The sequence below is a fragment of the Urocitellus parryii genome, chromosome 15 (assembly GCF_045843805.1).
Source record: "Urocitellus parryii isolate mUroPar1 chromosome 15, mUroPar1.hap1, whole genome shotgun sequence".
Taxonomy (NCBI): Eukaryota; Metazoa; Chordata; class Mammalia; order Rodentia; family Sciuridae; genus Urocitellus; species Urocitellus parryii.
Genome location: NC_135545.1, coordinates 47998341 through 48022048, shown reverse-complemented (window position 1 = coordinate 48022048; position 23708 = coordinate 47998341). Strand labels below are relative to the sequence as shown.

At 37.0% G+C, this 23708-nt stretch overlaps 1 protein-coding gene across 2 annotated transcripts in view; it reads left to right on the top strand.

Moving 5' to 3' along the window:
• The window catches only part of Glg1 (golgi glycoprotein 1), a 117032-nt gene that overhangs the window by 56316 nt on the left and 37008 nt on the right, over positions 1–23708 (top strand). For both annotated transcript variants that reach the window (XM_077793392.1, XM_026399295.2), the window contains exons 3-7: positions 8498–8584; positions 15088–15303; positions 20853–21056; positions 21954–22025; positions 22926–23109. In XM_077793392.1, coding sequence (XP_077649518.1) covers positions 8498–8584; positions 15088–15303; positions 20853–21056; positions 21954–22025; positions 22926–23109 — 763 coding nt within the window. The remainder of the gene's footprint in view (positions 1–8497; positions 8585–15087; positions 15304–20852; positions 21057–21953; positions 22026–22925; positions 23110–23708) is intronic.

The following is a 23708-nucleotide window of genomic DNA, read 5'->3' as shown; positions in this document are numbered from 1 at the left end:
CTCTGTCCTTTTGGGACAAAGACCTCATTGTGTAGGCATTATTGCTAAGGTGGGGAAACTCAGCAAGGCCTATCTATTCAGATTATCCTTGGCCTCTGGATGCAGTATTCCTTCCTACAGGGCACAGGGTTTAACCCATCTGGAATGAGGAAAATATCATGACCTATTATTGGACCAGAGTAAGTCAGAGAATTTCTTTATGGCCAGCTCTAAGATGGAAAGGTAAAGGAAAATTAGAGTTTCAATGACCTGCCTTAGGGAAGAAAAATTCTAGTTTCTGTGGCCTTCCTTGGGGAGGAAGTTATAAGCCAGGAATTGTGAACAAAAACCAAAGTATGTGTATCATAACATCACCAATACCCAAGACAGTTGAAAACATATGTTCATATAAAAATGTTTAAACAGATATTCAGAGAAGCATTGTTTGTGATAATCTAAAAATGGAAACAACTCAAATGTACTTCAGTTGATGAATGGCTAAATAAAACATGGTGTGTCCATACAGTGGGATATTATTTGGCTAAAAAAAAAGGGATGAAATGCTGGTGTATGCTACAACATGGACGAACCTCAAGAACTGATTCATTGACGTGAAATAAGTAGAATAGGCAAATCCACAAAGACAGGAAGATTTAGTGGTTGCCAGGGACTGGGGGAATTGGGAAATGGGAAGTGACTGCTAATAGGTGTAGAGTTTCTTTTGAGAATAATGAAAATGCTCTGTAATTAGTGATGGTGATTATAGAACCATCAGCTTATACTTTGGATGAGTGAATTTCATGGTATAAATTATATCTCAGGGCTGGGGTTGTGACTCAGCAATAGAGTGCTCGCCTAGCATGTGCGGGTGGGTGCTGGGTTTAATCCTCAGCACCACATACAAAATAATTAATTAATTAATTAATGGTATTGGGTCCGACTACAACTAAAAAAGTTTTTTAAATAAATAAATCTCAGCAGAGTATAGTCAGCACCCATATAATTGCCATATAGCTTTCATTGTTAATTCAGATGCTTTTGTGTCTTCTATACCCCTACTTAATTCCACTCCTTTTGCATTATTTGGAAGCAGAATATCTTTCCATATGTTAATATCTTTCCATATGTTAATATTTCAGTAAACATTCCTAAAAAGTAAGGGCTTTTAGAGAAACAATAACTATAATACCATTATCATATTTTTTAAAAATGTTATTTATTTTTGCTAGACTGGAGATTGAACTCAATGCTCTACCATAGAACTACATCCCCAGCCCTTTTTATTTTATTTCAAAACAAATCTCAGTAAATTGTCTAGGCTGGCCTTGAATTTGCAATTCTCCTGCCTTAGTCTTCCAAGAAGACAGAATTAGAAGTGTGTACCACTCTACCTGGCTGTTGTCATATCTTAAAATACCATGATCCCTAGTCAATTATTCAATTAGTATTTAATGTTTAAACTTTGGCATGATCCTATAAGGGAATTTATTTAATCTGATAAATAGTGGCTGTAAAAAGACCTATAACAGATGTGAAATATTGACAGCTTTCTTCCCAAGACTATCTATAAGACATTGTTGCTCATTGTCACAGAGAGCCTAGCTGGTATAGTCAAGCAAGATAAAAAGCAGGCTAGAATTGGGAAAGAAAAATTAAACTGTCATTATTTATAGATAACATAATTGTTTTAGTAAAAAATCCAAAAAGAATTTGTAAATTGGGCTGTGGTTGTGGCTCAGTGGTACAGCACTTGCCTCCCACATGTGAGGCACTGGGTTCAATCCTCAGCAACACATAAAAACAAAACAAAATAGAGATATTTTTTAAAAAAGGAATTAAAAAAAAGAATTTGTAGATAGACTGTTAGCAGGTGATTAATGGATGACTTCAACACAATCTCTAGATGTAGAGTCAGCACATAAAACTAAGTTACATATTATTATATTGTGTGCATATATGAATATGTAACAAATCCCATCATTATATAAGTATAATGCACCAATAAATGTGGAAAAGACTCACTTGTATTTCATATAATAAGAATAAGCAAATATTTTAATAATAATATTTGAAATAGCATACCTAAGAATAATTTTTAAATAATGTGTAAGACTGCTGTGCAGATAACTATAAAATATTAAGAGAAACGCTTAAGTTCACAAGTTCAAAACTTACTATAAAAATGTCAACTGTACCAAATTACCTATGGAGGAAGGAGACCCTCATTGTTATACAAAATTACATATAAGAGGAAGTGAGGGGAAAGGGGAAAAAAAAACAAGGGGGAGAAATGAATTACAGTAGATGGGGTAGAGAGAGAAGATGGGAGGGGAGGGGAGGGGAGGGGGGGTTAGTAGAGGATAGTAAAGGCAACAGAACACAACAGACACTAGTATGGCAGTATGTAAAAAAGTGGATGTGTAACCGATGTGATTCTGCAATCTGTATACGGGGTAAAAATGGGAGTTCATAGCCCACTTGAATCAAATGTATGAAATACGATATGTCAAGAACTATGTAATGATTTGAACAACTAATGATAATAATTTTAAAAAATTACCTATGGATTTCATGCAATCCCAAATCTCTTGTTATCAAAATGGCAAGCTGGCTCTAAAATTTATGTGGGAACACATAGTGCCACTCATAGCCAAAGCAATTAAGGAACCAAGCAGAGAGAATTTTTGACCACCCAATGGAAGAGTTAATGTGAGGCATGTATAATTAGGCCATGTGGTAGAGGCACATCAGACCGGTGGAGCAGAATAAGGCCAGAAATACCATACATATATGAACACTTGAATAAGGCACCATCCACATAAAATTCATTCTGGATACATTGTAGGTTTAAATGTGAAAGTGAAACAGTAAAATTTTTAAAAAGGTAACATAGAAGAATGTCTTTTGAGATTAGCAAAGATTTCTTAAATGAGAAAAAGCACTAATTATAAAGCAAAAGATTAATAAATTACATCAATATTTATTTTATTGGGACCAGGGATATAGCTCAGTGGAGAAGCTCATCTAGGATGCACAAGGCCCTGGGTTTAATCCCCAGTACCACATTAAAAATTTTTTGAGGGGCTGGGGTTATAGCACAGTGGTAGAACACTTGCTTTGCACATGTGAGGCACTGGATTCGATCCTCAGCTCCACATAAAAATAAATAAAGATATTAAAAAAATCTTTGAAAAAATCTGCTCATTTCTTAGCTCAAATCCCCTCTTAACTGATAAAAGTAAAATTTTAATTAAGTTTCTGGGTAGCATTGCTTATGATAAAAATGACCCAGCTGGTAGGAACACCATACTTTGAACTTCCCGAATGTAGAGAGTCTTGTACTTGGGTATATCCTTGTAGGGACCTTGGAAGCTATACTCACAGGTTTGTTAAAAAGATATTGGGAAGCTGGGCATAGGGGTGCACTCCTATAATCCTAGCTGCTCAGGAGGCTGAGGCAGAAGGACCTCAAGTTTGAGACCAGCCTAGGCACTGACTGGATGCAGTGGCACACGCCTATAATCCCAGCAGCTCAGGAGGCTAAGGCAGGAGGCCGAGAGTTCAAAGCCAGCCTCAGCAACTTAATGAGGCCCTACGCAACTAAGTGAGACCGTGTCTCTAATAAAATATAAAAAAAGGGCTGAGGAAGTCACTCAGTGGTTAAGTATTCCTGAGTTCAATCTCTGGTGACCAAAAAAAGGGGGTGGGGCCTGGGAATGTATGTAGCTCAGTGGTAGAGAACTTGCTAGCATGTGCTGGGCCCTGGGTTCAACCCCTAGTACTACAGAAGTAAATAAATAGATAAAATAGAATATTTCACCTTCTGTGGATACTCACATTCCTCCCTTATATAAAATAGCACCAATCCTTCCTTCTACCCTAGTGTATCACCTGACATATTCTTTTGATTATTTGCATATTATTTCTTTCTTCATAGAAGGTAAACTCCTTAAAAGCAGAGAATCTTCACATTTTTTGCTCATTGCTGCCTTGAACAGTACTTGGCATATAGTAGGCACTTGGGGGAGGGGGAGGGAAGAAACTTGTAGGAACTGAAGGATATGCATTTCTAAATTCAAAGACTTCACCAAATACCCAGTGCCATAGGTGGAAAGATAGTCCACAGCATGGCACATGTCAGTGAAACATCAGCATTTGAAGGGGCGCGGTGGGGGAGATACAAAACCTTTCAGAGAGGAAAAAATAAACAAGTCATAATCAAAATACATAGATTTGAATTCTATACTTCTTAGAAGCTAGGAGATAGTGGACCAATGCCTTTGAAAGAATGAAGAATAGTGTTCATTCAAAGTAATATACAATAAAGATACTCCAGACCTGCAGTTTTTAAAACATTATGACCTGTGTATTTTTCAAAAAGCTACTGTACAAACTAAGGGGATACACAAGACAGAAAAATAAAGAACCCAGTAACTAATGACTCAGCACAAGACAAGAGCAAAGGACATCCTAAGGAAACTGGTGAAGGGGGACGCCTGTTCAGAAGCCTAGGGAGCTGCCAGACCTGCTTGAGTGAGACAGAAAACTGCTGAAGAATGTCTCACCTGGTAGATTACTGATAAGTTTGAATATTTTGAGAGAAGAAGCACATTTCTGGTAAAGAGACTAAGTAGGATTAATTAGTAATGAGTATGTTGAAAAATAGGCCTATGAAGTAAATGACAATTAACTGTAGGACAGACTAAAAGTTGTATAGGAGAAGAAACACAATATTTACATTGGTGTGTGAGGTGATCCTCAGCATCACATAAAAATAAATGAAAAAGTTCTTATATAATTAAAATTTTGAGTATCTGACGTTATGACTTAACTATGTTGAGAGGACTGGAATCAGGAAGAAGGGCATGAGAGTTCATTCTTCATCTATAGTATAAATTATAGAATACCTAAAACTGACAAATTAAGAAATAGCAGTATAAGCACTAGTTTACAGATATAGAGATAATTATAAGAAAAGGCAAAAACTCCTCTAGGGAGGAGTTTAAAAAGGGACTTTTCAGTAACTGCTTGTTTTGATTTTTATATATTTGATTTTATTATTTTATTTATTTATTTTTGTAGTACCCAAGAAGCTCTGGGTTTGATTCCAGCCCTGTTTTGGTTTTTAAACTATCTTTATAGAACTGTGACTAAACAGGTAGCATTCACTTGAAATTTCTGAGGGTGAATGAAAGAGGAAGTAGATAAAATGAACTATAGACTATACTTTCAGGGAATTTGACTATGGAGAAAGAATTATCCTTCACCCCCTCACACACACACAAAAAAATAGTCTTGTACTTTATTCTCCTTATCTCGAGTATATCTCATTTTCTCTCATCCAAATCAGTTCTTGCCTCTTAAGTGATCTATTAACCTTCCCCAATCTTACCCTTCTCCACACTGTAATCAGAGTTGATCTCTGAGTTCTGTGGTTAAAATTATCTACTAGCTTCCTGTTTCCTTTAAGATAAACTTCAAAATCCTTAGTATGGGGGCTGGGATTGTGGTTCAGCAGTAAAAAGTTTAGCTAATACATTCGAGGACCTGGTTCGATCCTCAGCACCACATAAAAATAAATGAAATAAGAGTATTGTGTGCAGCTACAATTAAAAAAATAAACATTTTTTAAAAAAATCTTTAGTATGAACTGCAGAACTCAGTGTGATCTGACCCTGCTCCTCTACCCCTCATCTTCAATACCCTCAACTCCAATCCATCCAAACCACATAGGTTCCCATGATTTACCCTCACCCTTCTGTCTTCCTTACCTTTGCATACCTGGTATCCCAGTCTCCCTCAGTTCATCTGGCAGAATTCCTTCTAATCCTTGTGGAATGACCCCAGGATAATTTGACCACTGCCTCCTCTACCTGCTTCTCCAACACTCACTGGGCTGTGTTCTTCCTTTGTATTCCCATAATGTCCTCTGCATGTTTCTGCTATCACATTTATCACACTGTATTTTTATTGCTTATTTTCTTTCCAGTTTGACTCTTCCTCCTTTTGTCCTCCTGTGGCTGAGCTTACTGCTGGTAGTTGGGTGATTAGAGCTTTCCATTGTATTTTTGGAGGGGGAAAGAGAAGAAACCGCATTTATGTACTTCTCTTTTTTTAATGTCATTGTTTTATTTTTTACATTTTTATTAGTGCATTATAGTTGTACATATTGATGGGATTTGCTATTACATATTCGTCATGCACACGATATAACAATACAGTTTGCCCAATATCATTCCCCAGCACTTCCCCCTCCCTCCCTGTTTTTTTTAAAGATTTTTTTTATATGGACACAATATCTTTATTTATTTTTATGTGGTGCTGAGGATCGAACCCAGTGCCCCAGATGTGCAAGTCAAGCGCTGTGCTGCTGAGTTATAACCCCAGCCCCCTTCTCCGTTTTTTTTTTTTTTTTAAAGAGTGAGAGAGGAGAGAGAGAGAGATAATTTTCAAAATTTATATTTTAGCTCTTGGCAGACACAACATCTTTGTTGGTATGTGGTGCTAGGCGAGCGCTCTACCACTGAGCCACAACCCCAGCCCCCCTTCTCCGTTTTTTAACGTTAATAGTAAAGCTCTGAACTTCCTCCTTCTGGTGGTGGGGATTAAACCCATGGCTTTGAGCAACATGTACTCTACCACACAGCTACATCCTGGCCCGTAAAATTTAACTTTAGTTTTGGAAATGGGCTAATGCAGAAGGCAAAATGTGACCTGCGTTTAACCTGCGGGGTGTTAGTCTGTGGGTTTGTACAAAAGGAAGAGGAGCCAGGACACAGGACACCCTTCTCTTTCGTTCACATTCTTTGCAGTAGAACTGTTGGCTCTAGAACACTTGGCCGCTGGAGGAATGACCTAGAAACCACCACCAGTCGGTCCACCGGGCCACCTCCTTCCCTCCACAGAGCGTTCCACAGTCTGGTGGAATTCCTCCCCAGGCCCTCTGTGACTTATGTACTTCTTTACCAGATCTTCTTCAGTGCTTATACTGATTTAACTGCTTGCTTCTGTGTTGTGCTTAGTGCAGTTCATATATGCCTCTGTTCTACTTTTAAAGAACAGCCCTGATCATACCACCACCTTACTTTCCCTTCAGTGACTACCCTTACTTTGGGGCTGAAGGTCAGGTATAGTTTACAGGGCTTTCTTATCTGGCTTGTGTCTCCTGAGTCATCCTCCCTTGGACTTTGAATTCCTCTAACATGCCCTGTTCCCATGCATGCAGCTTCATTTATTTAAAATAGACTTCTCCCTACCATTTAATCTGGCTGACTACTTCTGACCTTTGAGGTTTCTCTTCATCTTAGATAGCATTTTCTCCAGTAAACTTTCCCTGACCAAAGCCCTCATTCCACCTCCATCTGGGGCACTCCTCCCCTGTCTTGCTGTGGCACCTGGTTAATCACTTCTGCCATTGACCTTAGCCACCACCATCCAGTGTGAGTCTTTTTCCTTCTGCTTTATTCCCCCATCTCTGGCTTAGTGCCTGAACCTAGTATGGACTCTTTATAACGCTTCTGTTTCCTCCAGTGGCCTGTGAAGCTCCTGTGTGTGGCACAAAGAAAGTGCTAAGAGAATGTTTGATTCAGTAAATGACTGTTTTTACCTGGACTGTTTATACCTGGAGTATAGCAGTCAGAGAGAAAGAAATGGACCCCCTTCCAAAAAGAAAAAAAACACCTTTTCATGTTCTGCATCATCCAAAGCCTCTATTCTTTGCTCTGAGCAGTTCGAAGGCTCATTTTTGCTACTTTTAAGTACTTTTAAGGATAATTTATTGAAATTATTTAACTGAAGCTTCAAAGATAAAATAGTATTCAGCCCTCACCTGGGAATAATAATGGCTTTAATTTTATAAAGTGTGTGTATGTGTGTGTATAAAATCAGGTATTTTGATCTTGGCTTGGGTGAGGGGGGCGGCAAGCAGTGCTGGAAATCAAACCCAGGGCCTAGAGCATGCTAGGTAAGTGGCGGCACTGAGCTACATCCCCAGCTTCAAGTGAAGAATTTTAAAGGAATTAGATAAGCCTAGAAACTAGATCCTGGGCAGTTCTCCTTCATAAGATTGATCTATGAAAGTATTGTTGCTTGTGAAATCTGAGACAAAACCCATCTCATCTGAGCATCTGAGTATCTGAGTTAGACTTTTTGGTTTAAGCAAATTTAGCCTACACAACCTGTTTATTTTGTCTCTGAAAACTTCATTGGGAATTTTAATATTTAAGTTTTTTCTTGACACTAAATGATTTTTAACTTATAGTTGTTTAAAAAATTGTTTAGTAAAATTGGAAAAAAAATGTCTGAATGGTACTGCTTTTGTTTTGTCTGCATGTTTTCTTCCTCTTATCTATAAATGTGATGGTATTTTGTCTTACTTTTTGTTACTTGATGCATAAATGTTTTTATTTGACAGTATAATTAACATAATTTAACCTCTAATGATAAATTTTATAATATTCTAACTAGAGGATTTTTTTCTTTGTTTCTCCCCTGTTTGGTTTTTTCCCCTTGAACCTAGTTATTGTGGAATTACAAGCTGAACCTGACTACTGATCCCAAGTTTGAGTCTGTGGCCAGAGAGGTTTGCAAATCAACCATATCAGAGGTAGGTTTTAAAATAATTTCATAAATATTAAATGACTCCGAAGAGAAAATTATATCTGTTGACCAGAACAGTCTTTTTTTTTTTTTTTTAAAGAGAGAGTGAGAGAGTGAGAGAGGAGAGAGAGAGAGAGAGAGAGAGAGAGTTTTTTAATATTTATTTTTTTTTTTAGTTCTCGGCAGACACAACATCTTTGTTGGTATGTGGTGCTGAGGATCGAACCCGGGCCGCACGCACGCCAGGCGAGCGCGCTACCGCTTGAGCCACATCCCCAGCCCCAGAACAGGAATAACTTGATTATTTTTATCTTTCTTGGAAATTGACAACTGACTTGATTCAGAGATAGGAAGTGGGGTGTAATTAAACTTCTTTTCAAGATCAGGTTCTCTCAGTCCCAACCATCCAGAGCCACTGCTGAGCTTATCAGTGCTGCTCCCACACCTGTTACAATCTGCCAGACCAGAGGCCAATCCAAACCCCTGGAAGCTTCATACTCCTCAGTGCTTTGGCTCTGCATTTGGATCAATTGAACCACAGAAGTATAAGCTTCAGTAAGGAGCTAGTGCTATAAAGGTTAAAGGTATCAATGTTTATATATTTAGAAATTTATACTGAGTATAAAGAAAAAATTAATGTACAGATATTAAGGGAAACTTTTTAATGATATTAATGAAAATTGTGGTATTTGAGTATCTTTTTTGTATTTGGGTAATTTTTTATTTTATTTTTATTTTTTGGTGGTGCTAGGGATTGAATCCAGGGCTTCTTGCATGACAGGCAAGCACTACCACTGAACCATAACTCCAGCCATGCCGTAATTCAAGTGACTCAGGAGACTGAGACAAAATTAAAAGGGCTGGAAGTTTAAGCACCCCTGGGTTCAATCCCCAGTACCCTCCAAAACCAAACCCTTTGATTGGAAATATACTCATGACCCTGCTTTTAGGAATCATCCATCTTAACTACTGAAGATTTCTGCTGCCCTTCAAGCCAGTGTGCAACTGATTACTAAAATTCCAGAATATTCTGTTGCTTTTTTTTTTTTTTTTGGTACTAGGGATTGAACCCAGGGGTGCTTAACAACCACACCACATCTCCAGCCTTTTTTATTTTTTATTTTAAGACAAAGTCTCACTAGGTTCTTACAGTCTTGTTAAGTTGCTGAAGCTGGCTTTGAACTTGTGATCCTCCTGCTTCCCCTTCCTGAGCTGCTGGGGTTACAGGCACGCATGCACGGCAAAATTTGTTTCTTATTTATTTATTTAGGTCCTGGAAATTTAACCCAGGGGCACTTTTCTTCTGAGCTACAGACCAGCTCTTTAATTTTGATATAGATTCTCACTATATCAATTCTCTTTTTTAATTTTGATATAGATTCTCACTAAGTTGCTAAGCCTAGCCTCAAACTTTCAATCCTCCTGCCTCAGTTTCTGGGATTACAGACATGTACTACTATACCCCACTTGAACATTGTTTTAAACATGTTTCTGTTCTAGACCACAACAGATAAACTTGTATTCTACTAAGTTCAGAAATGTGTGTCCAAATCCATAGTTAATGCAGAGCATATTAAATGTTATCAAGAATTAGTATTAGGGATTGGGGTTGTGGCTCAGTGACAGAGTGCCTGCCTCACACATGTGAGGCATTGGGTTCGATCCTCAGCACCACATAAAATAAATAAAATAAAGTCTGTCTACAGTTACAAAAAATTTAAAAAAAAAAGAATTACTATATCTTGATTTAAATTTAGCACGGATATGGTAACCTAGTATAACAAAAGGAAGGAATAAACGGGTTGGGGAAACCAGAAATTCTATAATGAAATGCTAATCATTGCTGTAATAGTAGTTGTCCTAAATACAAAAAGGTTTGGTAGATTCTAACATATTAACTTGAAACAAAGTATGCTTTTCTTCTTCAGCAATATCCCTAGTATAAATTTCAACAGAATCTCTCCCTGTGGTCATTAGACTTACCTAATGACAGTAGTTTGCTGTGTAACTTGGCTTGAACACACAGCTAGACTTCCAGTTCTACCTCTGTTTTCCTGACCTGCTCCTTTGATTCATCTCCTCACTGCCTACTACATTCTGCACATAGTTAAAAGGACTTCTCTACTTGTCAGTTATAGATGTTAGCATCTCTTCTTACTCCATTTAGAAATGGATTCTACCTAAGTGTTTGGGTATGATTGTATTTTTTTACAGAACACATTAATCATGTATTTCTTAAAAGGCACAATAATCTGGGTAGCCATGAATGTCTATAAAAAACAACGTCTATGTCTCTTCTGCTATTACACCATAGTCAACACAGAACACATCTGACATCAGATGTGTGGGGACTTGCCCACTAGTGAGTGAGCTGTTTGCAGGGACACCAGCCTAATGTCTTCTAATTCAATTCAGTTCTGACATTATCTACCTGCAAACTGTCAGATCTTACAGGTTGAGGCTCATTTCCTAAGATGTCCCCACCCCTTTAGGTCATAAGCACCAGGTGGTTTTACCTGCTTCTGAATGAACAGTTATAAATCAGAGTTTCCACAACCCCCTTAGGTTCTATTAATTTGCTCCAGTGGTTCACTTAACTTATGGAAACACATTTACTGATTTATTGTAAAGGCTATTTCAAAGGATCCAATGAAGAGATGTATCCATCAAGGTATGGGGGGTGGCACCTCACACTCCAGGAACCTCTGCATGTTTAGTTCTTGGGAAGCTCTCTAAATCCTGTCCTTTAGGACTTTTATGGAGACTTCATTGCTTAGCTGATGCCAAACTGAGTGAGGAAACTCAGCAAGGGCCGAAGGACTTTAGCACTCTTCTTGGCCTCTCCATGCAGCTTTCCTCCCTCCCTCCAGGGAATGGGGAAGCACCCTTGTGGAATGAACAGGATCTTATAACCTGATACTGGACAAGGAAGGATTTAAAAATTTAATTTACCAGGAGGATTGTAGTCTCTATGACCTGACTTGGGGAAGAGAAATTCTAATTTCTGTGACCTGCTTTGGGAAGGAAGTTGTAAGCCAAGAACTATGGACCAAAAAAAAAAAAAAAAAGGCATATCTGTTATAATATAACAGAATGGCACATTATTCTTTTTTAAAATTTTTTTATTCTAATTAGTCATATATGACAGCAGAATGCAGTTCAATTCATATGACACAAATAGAGCACAATTTTTCATGTCTCTGGTTGAAAACAAAGTATGAGTCACACAATTTGTGTTTGGGTAATGATATCCATCTCATTCCACCGTCTTTCCTACCCCCTTGTCCCCTCCTTTTCCCTCCCTCCCCTTTGCCCTGTCTAGAGTTTGTCTATTCTTCCCATGGTCCCCTCCATCCGCATTATGAATCAGCATCCTATGCCAGAGAAGATATTCGGCATTTGGTTTTTGGGATTGGATTACTTTACTTAGCATTATATGCTCCAACTCCATCCATTTACCTGCAAATGCCATGATTTTATTCTCTTTTAATGCTGAGTAGTATTCCAAATTGTGTATAAATACCACAGTTTCTTTATCCATTCAACTACTGAAGTGTATCTAGGTTGGATCCACAATTTAGCTATTGTGAACTGTGCTGCTATAAACATCGATGTGGCTGTGTCACTGTAGTATGCTGTTTTTGAGTCCTTTGGGTATAAACCAAGGAGTGGGATAGCTGGGTCAAATGGTAATTCCATTCCCAGTTTTCCAAGGAATCTCCATACTGCTTTCCAGATTGGTTGCACCAATTTGCAGTCCCACCAGCAATGTAAGAGTGTGCCTTTTCCCCCACGTCCAGCATTTATCGTTGTTTATATTCTTTTTAAAAAAATATTTATTTTTTAGTTTTAGGTGGATACAATATCTTTATTTTATTTTTACATGGTGCTGAGAATCAAACCCAGTGCCTCATGCATGCTAGGCGAGCATGCTACCATTTGAGCCACATCTCCAGCCCTGTTTATATTCTTAATAGCTGCCATTCTAATTGGAGTGAGATGAAATCGTAGTTTTGATTTGCATTTCTCTAATTGTGAGAGATGTTGAACATTTTTTTAATGCATTTGTTGATTGATCGTATATCATTTTCTGAGAAGTATCTGTTCAGTTCCTTGGCCCATTTATTGATTGGATTTTTTTGGTGTTATGATTTTTTAGTTCTTTATATATCCCAGAGATTAGTGCTGTATCTGATGTGCATATGGTAAAAATTTGCTCCCATTCTGTAGGCTCTCTATGCACTTTACTGATTGTTTTTTGTTTTGTTGTTGTTAGTTATACAAGGGCACAATATCTTTATTTTTGTTTATTCATTGTTTCTCTTGCTGAGAAGAAGCTTTTGAGTTTGAATTCATCCCATTTATTGATTCTTGATTTTATTTCTTATGATGTAGGTGTCTTGTTAAAGGAAGTTGGGGCCTAATCTGACATGATATAGATTTGGGTCACCTTTTTCTTCTATTAGGTTCAGGGTCTCTGGTTTAATTTCTAGGTCTTTGATCCACTTTGAGTTGAGTTTTGTGCATGGTGAGAGAGATAGGGTTTAATTTCATTTTGTTGCATTTGGATATCCAGTTTTCCCAGCACCATTCATTGAAGAAGCTATCTTTTCTCCAATATATGTTTTTGGCACTTTTGTCTAATATAAGATAACTGTATTTATGTGGGTTTGTCTCTGTGTCTTTTATTCTGTACCATTGGTCTACAAGTCTGTTTTGGTGCCAATACCATGCCATTTTTGTTACTATAGCTCTGTAGTATAGTTTAAGGTCTCGTATAGTGTTTTATTCTTCTTGCTAAGGATTGCTTTAGGTATTCTTGGATCTCTTATTTTTCCAGATTTCATGACTGCTTTTTCTATTTCTGTGAGTAATATCATTGGGATTTTTATTGGAATTTCCTTACATCTGTAGAGTGCTTTAATAGTATGATCATTTTGACAATATTAATTCTGCCTATCCAAAGAGCAAGGTAGATTGTTCCATCTTCTAAGGTTTTCTTTGATTTCTTTCTTTAATGTTCTGTAATTTTCATTGTAGTGGTCTTTCACCTCTTTTGTTAGATTGATTCCCAAGTATTTTATTTTTTTGAGGCTATTGTAAATGGGGTAGTTTTCCTCATTTCTCTTTCAGAGGATTTGTCACTGATATACAGAAATGCCTTTGATTTATGGGTGTAGATTTTATATCCTGCTACTTTGCTGAATTCATTTACTAGTTTTAAATGTTTTCTGGTGGAATTTTTTGGGTCTTCTAGGTATAGAATCATATCATCAGCAAATAGTGCTAATTTGAGTCATCTTTTCCTATCTATATCCCTTTAATTTCTTTCGTCTGTCCAATTACTCTGGCCAGTGTTTCAAGAACTGTGTTAAATAGAAGTGGTAAAAGAGGGCATCCCTGTCTTGTTTCTGTTTTTAGAGGGAATGCTTTCAATTTTTCTCCATTTAGAATGATGTTGGCCTAGGGCTTAGCATAGATTGCTTTTACGATGTTGAGGTGTGCTTCTATTATCCCTAGTATTTCTAGTGTTTTGAACATGAAGGGCTGCTGTATTTTGTCAAATGCTTTTTCTGCATCTATTGAGATGATCATATGATTCTTATCTTTAAGTCTATTTATGTGATGAACTACATTTATTGATTTCCATATGTTGAACCAACCTTACATCCTTGGGATAAATTCCACTTGATAATGGTGCACTATCTTTTTGATATGTTTTTGTATTCGATTTGCCAGAATTTTTGCATCTGTGTTCATTAGAGAAATTGGTCTAAAGTTTTCTTTCTTTGATGTGTCTTTGCCTAGTTTTGGCCTCTTATTAGCCTCTTAGAATAAGTTTGGAAGTATCTGTTATAATATCACAGAATGACACTTTTTTTTTTTTTTTGGTACCAGAGATTGAACCCAGGGGCATTTAACCACCAAGCTGCATCCCCAGCCCTTTTTAATTTTATTAGAGACAGGGTCTCCTGAGTTGCTTAGTGACTCACTGAGTTGCTAAGACTGGGTTTGAACTCATGATCCTTCTGCCTCAGCCTCCTGAGTAGTTGGGATTACAGATGTGCAACTCTGAATCCAGCTACATTATTATTATTCTTTTAACCTTTACTTTATTTATTTATTTTTATGTGATGCTGAGGATAGAACCCAGCACCTTGCACATGGTAGGTAACCAGTCTACTGCTGATCCACAACCCCAGCCCCAATGAATATATTTCTAAATGCTTTCCTTTTTTCTCCCAATTAAAAAGTTAGGAAATCAATAGGAAAGTACCAAATGTCTCTTTCTTAGAAGTTATTTGATTCAGGGCTGGGGTTGTCTTAGTAATAGAGCGCTTGCCTCACATGTGTGTGAGACACTGGGTTCGATTCTTAGCACCACATATAAATAAATGAATAAAATAAAGGTCCATCAAAAACTAAAAAAATTTTGGAAAAAAAAAGTTGTTTGACTCAAGCACGGAATATTTGTGTAAATCAGCCACTTTCCCACTTTCTTTTGAACAGATTAAAGAATGTGCGGATGAACCAGTTGGAAAAGGTTACATGGTTTCCTGCTTGGTGGATCACCGAGGCAACATCACTGAGTACCAGTGTCACCAATACATTACCAAGATGACGGCCATCATTTTCAGTGATTATCGTTTAATCTGTGGTTTTATGGATGACTGCAAAAATGACATCAACATTCTGAAATGTGGCAGCATTAGGCTTGGCGAAAAGGTATCACCAAAGGGATCTTATAAACTTATGAGCTTGATAAATGAAAATCATTGTGTAATTCACATGGGAAAAATTTAGGAATAGAGTGAACAAGGTTCAAATTAAAAAAAAAAAATTGCCCAGACACCTCTAAAATCTAAGACTAATTGACTTATGAATGCATTTCGTGTGTTCCTAACAAAATGTTTCAAAACTGTGTATGGGGAAGTAAAGGAGTCAACATCTGCGAAGACAGTGTTATCTTCAAAGTGTAATTACAACATGCATTTGGCAAAGAGAGACCAGAGTTCTCTGTTTCTCTGCACATAAACTCACTGTTAACATTCTTTAGTCAGCTTTTATGTCTCCGAACAAAATACTTAACAAGAACAACTTAAAGGAGAAAACATTTATTTGGGGCTCACAGTTTCATAGGTCTCAGTCCTAGACAGCCAGCTCCATTGCTCTGGACTGGAGGTGAGACAGAATATCATAGGAAAGGACCCAGCAAAGGAAAGCTGTTCAGCTTCTGTTGAGGCTAGGAAGCAGAGAGAAAGGGGGAGGAAGAGGCCACACACAGATGAGCCCTTCTAGGGCACCCCCCCAGTGACCCACCTCCCCTGCCCTACCTGCCTACAATTACCCCCAGTCAGTCCATTCAAACTAGGATGGCTGATTAGGTTATAGCTCATGCAGTCTTCACTTCTGAACATTTCTGCATTAATAGGAGCTTTTGTAGGAAACTTCACATCCAAACCATAACATACCATAAAAAAATTACTTAGCAGGCATACTGGTTGGTCTGCATTTGTAAAATTAGGTATTTAAATATTAGAAAAGGTACTTCTAACTTATCAGAAGAAAGGTGATCTGTACATATGATATATTATCTTCATCTCAGAAGAACTGATTATAGTAAAGACAGAAAAGAACTGCCTAACTAGTTTCTTCCTCAGTTATATCTGATCTTTGAAATTATTAACCTGTTAAACAGAAGGATACAATGAAGGTTTGGCCAGTTTATTCAGAATTTGTTTGCTTAGCAAAAAACGAAAGAAACTCTAGAAAAGTAATGAATGCCAGTGGGAGACTTGGTCTGAGACCCGTGGCATCAGCTATTAAATGCTGCTGCTCATTAATCTTTTCTTTAAAACATAGGATGGAAACTAAACTCATTTGTTTCTTTAACCTCTGTCTATGGTTTGCAGGCATCTTTAACAAAGGGGGCATGGTATTAGAATCCTGAGCACACTAGCTCAGATGAAGGGTTTTGACTGTCACCAAGCCTTGGTGCCTGTCCTCCATATCAGCACAGATTCCGGAGCCCTTTCATAGATACCTCAGTATACAGTCAGTCTGTGTAAGCTTGGCATACTCCTTTCAGGCAGCTAAAGAAAGGCCAGGGTTTTGTTTTTTTGTTGTATTGGTATTGAACCCAGCGTTGTTTACCACTGAGCTACATCCCCAGTCATTTTTTAAATTTATTTGAGACAGGGTCTGTCTGAATTGCTCAGGCTGGCCTCTAACTTGTGTGCCTCTTACCTCAGCTTCCTGAGAAGCTGGAACAACAGGTGTGCACCATCACACTCGGCCATTTTCATCTTTTGATATACCTATCAGTTAGGTACAATTTCTGTATCACTACCTTGCCATCAAAGGTTTTATTGTATTTAGGGGACAGTGAGATGGGCTCATGCCTGCACTTATGTCTCAGAAAAAGCATGTTCCTTCCAGTGTAATTTGGTACCACTGCATTTAAAAAATGAGAAAGGCATATCCTCAGCCCTTCTTTGCTTTTTCTAACTGTAGTTTGCTTCTCCATGGCCAGTTGTGTAGATAACTAGATAATTTTATCCTGAAAATTAGTTAATTGGCTTCTGACCACAGAAGAAAACAATCTCATCAATTTCAAATTTACTGCTGATGAAACTTGAAAACTGTACCATGACTGGCTTTGAACTGACCTCCTCCAAAGGTCAGAGGGGAGGATTTTTGGATAATCTGTATTGTGCCTATATATGAACATGTCATTCAAAGCTATGTACTTTTTCTCAAAATGTTAATATATATAAATTGTAGAACAAAGAAGATACATTAATAAAACCTTTAACATGTTCAGAATAAATGTTGTTAAGATGAAAGGACAGATTCCCAAAAGTAAATGTGTGAATGATTCACATCATCCAAAGAAAAAATAAAGAGTGTGTCCTCCAAAAAGGAACTTAATTGTAGATCTGTGCCACAGTATGACTGCTTTTATACTTTCAGTAATTATATCATTTTATTATTTCCTGTTTTTAACCAATTACTTGGAGTAACTGAAACATTATCTTTCTACCAATGTAGATTACAGGAGACACCAGAAACACTGAAATAGAAAATGGTTTATATCAGAGATAAAAAAAACTGAGCTCTTGCCAGGCATGGTGACTCATTCTTATAATCCCAGCTACTTGGGAGACTGAGGCAAGAGGATTGCAAGTTGGAAGCCAGACTGGGTAGCTTAGCAAGACACTGTCTCAAAATAAAAATTTAAAAAGGGCTGAGATGTAACTCAGTGATAGAGCACTTGCCTACTTGAGTTTATTCTCCAGTACCATACACACACACACACACACACACACACAGACACACAGACACACACATACTTACATGAGTTCTTGCCTACTATTTTGATGTTAATATTAACCTTTTCTGCTATTGTTTTATTATTATTATTATCATCATTATTATTATTTTGGTGCTGAGGATTGAACCCATGGCCTTGTGCCTCTGAACCAAGCACTGTACCAACTGAGCACCCAGATCCATTTGTTTATTTTTAGGAATATGAAATATAGGGAAGAAAAATAACTACCTACCAAACTTCAAAAAAACTGATCAAAATATTGGCAGTAGTCTTCAGGCAGATGTTTCTAAACATTAATAAAAATTTATTGAGGTCCAGGGATGGAGCTTAATGGTAGAGTGTTTGCCTAGCATGTTCAAGGCCCTAGGTTTAATCTTTAGCATAGTTGCGAATTCCTCCAACCCTAAACCTTCCCCCCAAAATATTGTAAGTCTAGGATCATTTGTTAATCATAATTCCAATGTGTATATTAATAACTAAACCTAAGTAATTTTAATATCTCATAGGTAATGTATAAGTGTGAGTCCACCTCATTTGTTTTTACTAAAATTTAATAATTAGCCATTTAGTAGTCTTTGTTGTCAAATATCTGTATATATTTCAGTTATTAACTCAAATGGTTGACCTAAATATCTCAGAGACTCTGGGGAAATCCTGAAATATCTTTTATTGAAATACATATTTATCTGAAAGATATATAAGTGAAAATATCCAGTGGAAGTGATGTTATAACCTAATACCAATGTGAGACTTACATTTGCTCTAATTAAAATGAAATCTTGGATTCCTCCTGGGGTTCTTAAGGCATCATGATGTTGCCTTAAATCTAAAAAGAAGCAAAGGGTACCATTAAGAAATACAATCGTACTAAATATTTAATCTTTCTGGTGACATATTTAAAACAATTATAAACCCCAAATATGCCAAGAAACACTTGGCTGATTCATTAATTGGAATCATTTTCTTGCCCTGTGATGCTTGGATTAAAGTCTGAACTTCAAGAGTTGACTAGCATACTATTATTTTTTAACTTCCTTTTGACGATTTGTGACAGTCTCAGTATGATACATAATTTGTTAGATCTTATGATGAAAAAAATGCAAGTTCTTTCTTTTGATTCTTATAGGCAGAAGTGTGGTTCTGTAGGCTTTTTATACATTTTCATATATGATCAAGATTTAAAATTTTTAAATTGTAAGAAAAAATCTAATTGCTAGTCGCTATGTAAGTTTTTATGACCTACTAAACTTTGGTATAGGACATTATTTTATAACATAACAATGTTTATTACAATCACTGATGTACTATAACAAGTAAGTGACTGATAGGTTTCTGTCCTTTGATTTGTTTCTTCTTTGGGAGGTAGAAATGGATAGGCCTTGCTTAAGTGGCACTCATAAATTAGGAAGAAAAAAATAAGCCTATTCCAGATTGCTGGGGTGTGTGGCTACTTTTTTCTCTCCATCCTTTTTGTCATTCATCCCTCAGTTTTCTTCTCCAAAAAAACTTCTCAGTCATCCCAGGTTTCTAAGCATCAAATATATTAATTTATACCTAGTGAAAAAGGTGAGGTCCTGATAGAGAATAGGAAGGTCTGCCAACCTGCTAGTGCATTGTGCTTCTTAATCAGTTTTGGATTATCAGATGTTTTGAAAACTTGAAACCTCCTCATAAAAATGTACAAAACCCACACATAAATTCTAGGAGTTTCATAGATCCCACCCACCCACCCACCCACCCACATTTTGCAGCTCAGACGAGTTGCAGAATTCCTTTAAGCTTCTGTTTGTTCATCTGTATAATAGATAAAAAACTCTGTCCCCGATTCATGGGTATTTTAGAAGAATATGAGCATTTGCGTGGAAACAGTTGAAAATAAATGTGTTACAGAACAAATTTTGTTACAATAAGATAGAAAATATGTGCATATAATATTCTTTTATATATTACATATATATATATATTCTTTTATTGAAATTTTGCCTAAAGTAGTTGTTTCCCTACCTGGTTTTCACAATTTTTATATTATATACTTATGGTTTCATGGACTTGTATTCTATCATAACAATTTATATGTGTGTATATAAATAAATGGTAACACTATTTTCAGCTGTTTTAGTTTACCTATATCAATGGTTATACCTCTCAAGTTGTAGCATATATTATAACTATAGAAGATTTGAATCTTGAATAAAAAATATCTAGGTAGGGAAGTTTCTTCTATTTTGGATGAATGAATACTTGTGGTAGCTGTAGGGTGATACAATATATAATTAAAGATAATTGGATGATCTTAGGAAAATTCAGAGTCAGTTTGTATAAACCATGGTTATTGTGTTAAATCACGTTAAGATAAATCCAAAACATCAAAGTGAGTATTACACTACAGTTGGTACATATTGGAGACAGAGGGTCTTATAACATCTTTCTTTAATGGATTTTGTTGTTTGTTTTGGGTTTGGGGTGGGTTTTGGTCCTGGTGATCCAACCCAGGACCTTGCATTTGATAACACATGCTGTGCCACTGCGTTACGTCCCCAGCCTAGTTTCTTGTTTTTTAACTTGATGAGAAGCACTATTATTTGGGAAATAATCTGACTTTTAGAGGTTAATTTACAGAGATTTCTGCAGTGGTGTTTCAATATTAACATGAACCAGATCATTGGGCTGATATTTCTTGAGAATTTTCTGACATTTAACCTTTAAATTCTAGTGCTAACCTGTTCTTAAAATTTCCAGAATGTATTTTTCCATTTGTAGCATATAACATATATATTCTAAGGGCTTTTTTTTTTTTAAACTTGCATTAATGTGGTAGATTCCCACTTGATTTCTCAGAATATTAATAATTTAACCATGTTGGGGTTTTGTTACATTTTTTTCTTTTAACTAAATGATGTTTATTAGTATTATATATACATTAGTATCCTTCCTATTTTAGGATGCACATTCTCAAGGTGAGGTGGTATCATGCTTGGAGAAAGGCCTGGTGAAGGAAGCAGAAGAAAAGGAACCCAAGATTCAAGTCTCTGAACTCTGTAAGAAAGCCATTCTCCGGGTGGCTGAGCTGTCCTCGGATGACTTTCATTTAGACCGGCATTTGTATTTTGCTTGCAGAGATGATCGGGAGCGTTTTTGTGAAAATGTGAGTCAGCCTAGAAGCTGTTCTTCTTTCTTCCTTTTCTTTTTAAATATCTTTAATACTGTATTCCAAAATAAAATAAACCACAACAAACCCTCAGATGCAGAAAAGCCATAGAAATGAGAGATGGAGTCAGTTCTAGGATAACAGAAAACACTGTTGGATGCTCAGCCTAGATGATTTATCATCTTGTTAACAGTTGGCTTCTAATAGTCTCCACACATTATTTTTTCTACTTTGTCTCACTTATCAATTTCAATTCTTCTGTCTATTTTATCTGTAGAAATTTTATTTTATTGCGGAATTCTGTTCACATTTATTATATGGTTAAAACTGACACATGCATATTTACATGGCTTGGGCTAGTACCTACTTTAAAAGCCAAATTCTTGATTACTACCTGATGACCCTTTAGACAACTCCCCTCCCCCCCCCGCCCCCGTGCTTGGGATTGAACCGGAGGCTTTGAGTATGGGGGGCAAGTGCTCTATGTCACTGAGCTGTGCCCCTATATCCTATAGACAACTTTCTGACACTTTATAGTCTACATTCTCACATCGAAAGACTGAGAGTGACTTGTATATACTTCCTCTCTGCCTGCTGTTTTGGATTAACACATTAACTTTCAGAGCCTCTGAAGAGTTTCTGTTGGTGCTAGGGATTAAACCCAGGGCCTTATGCATGGGAGGCAGGCACTCTACCAACTGAGCTATATCTGTAGCCCTGATTGTTTTATTGATGCTAAAAGTTGTAAGAAAGGAGATTTATTTGACACTTCTCTTTGTTCTCTAACTGTATTTTCTAGAAAGTTTTATATGAGATCGTAGATGATGCACAGTTCCTTAGTAGTTACTTAGCTAATAGTAATAATAACAACAACGTGTGTGTTTTATCTTACAGACACAAGCTGGTGAAGGCAGAGTGTATAAGTGCCTCTTTAACCATAAATTTGAAGAATCCATGAGTGAAAAGGTATTAATTTGGAACAACTTTATTAATTTCTTTTTCTTTTTTTTTTTTGTACCAGAGATCAAACCCAGGGGTGCTTAACACTGAGGCACATCTACAATCCCCTCCCCTTTTAATATTTATTTTTTTAATAAATATTAGGTAGACACAATAACTTTATTTTATTTTATGTGGTGCTGAGGATCGAACCCAAGGCCTCATGCATGCCAGGCGAGCGCTCTGCCTCTGAGCCCCAGGCCCTGCAACCCTTTTTTAATTTTAATTTTGAAACAGAGTCTCTCTAGGTAGATGAGGACCTCTCTTAGTTGTTAAGGCTGGCCTCAAGCTTGTAGTCCTCCTGCCTCAGCCTCTCAAGCTGCTGGGATTATAGGCATGTCCCACCACACCCAGCTATTAATTTCTTAAAAGCTTTCACAAACCCTTTATATAGTTGCCTCACAGTTTCCACAGGAGGGTTAGTTCCAGGACCCCTGAAGATACCAAAATCTAAGGATGCTCAAGTCCTTTATGTAAACAGGCATAATGTTTGCATATAACGGGGCACATTCTCTGTATGCTCTAAATCACTCTAGGTTAGTTACAATATTTAAATAATGTAAAAAAAAATAATGTGAAATATTATATAAATGTGCCTCACAGGTAAACAGCTTTTTAATTTTTTAGTAATATCTCATTAAACATTCTTATTACTGTTTTGTCTTGGAATGAATGCCTACCCATTTACTCCTGCCTTATGTCACACTGGTTTCACTTACCTGTGCTAAATTTTAACCAAATGTAAAGACCAGCATTTTAGACTACAGATATTATATATGCTTGCCTGTGAGTCTCCATGCTTGTCTCAGAAATTCTTGTGAACAGCGTGAGTGGTCTTACAGCTCTCTTGCTGTGTTCTTTCTTCAGTGTCGAGAAGCACTGACAACCCGACAAAAGCTGATTGCCCAGGATTATAAAGTCAGTTATTCATTGGCCAAATCCTGTAAGAGCGACTTGAAGAAATATCGGTGCAATGTGGAAAACCTTCCTCGGTCCCGGGAAGCCAGGCTCTCCTACCTTCTAATGTGCCTAGAGTCAGCTGTACACAGAGGTAAGAATTCATTTCTTTTTATCCCTTTTTAATAATTAATAATGCAAATGCAAAAAATTATATTTGTATACCTTGTTCAGATTTGTATTCTAAAGCTTCTTGTTTCCTAGTATTCTTTTTTTTTTTTTTTGGTACCGGGGATTGAACTCAGGGACACTCCACCACTGAGCCACATCCCTAGCCCTATTTTTAATTTTTATTTAGAGAGAGGGTCTCACTGAGTTGCTTAGGGCCTTGCTTTTGCTGATCAGACTCCCAAGTTGCTGGGGTTACAGGCATGTACCACTGCACCCTGCCAGTATTAATTTTTAAACACATATTGTGTAGCATTTTTAGGAGGATTAGGGTAACATAAATATTTCGTGTGTGAGCTCTGGGTCAGAGATACTTGACTTCAAGTTATGGCTATATCACTAAACTAACTGTCTGGGTGGCCATTTTTATGTTTTTTTTGTTTTGTGTTGGTTTTTTTTTTTTTTTTTTAAAGAGAGAGAGAGAGAGAGAGAAATTTTTAATATTTATTTTTTAGTTCTTGGCGGACGCAACATCTTTGTTTGTATGTGGTGCTGAGGATCGAACCCGGGCCGCAGGCATGCCAG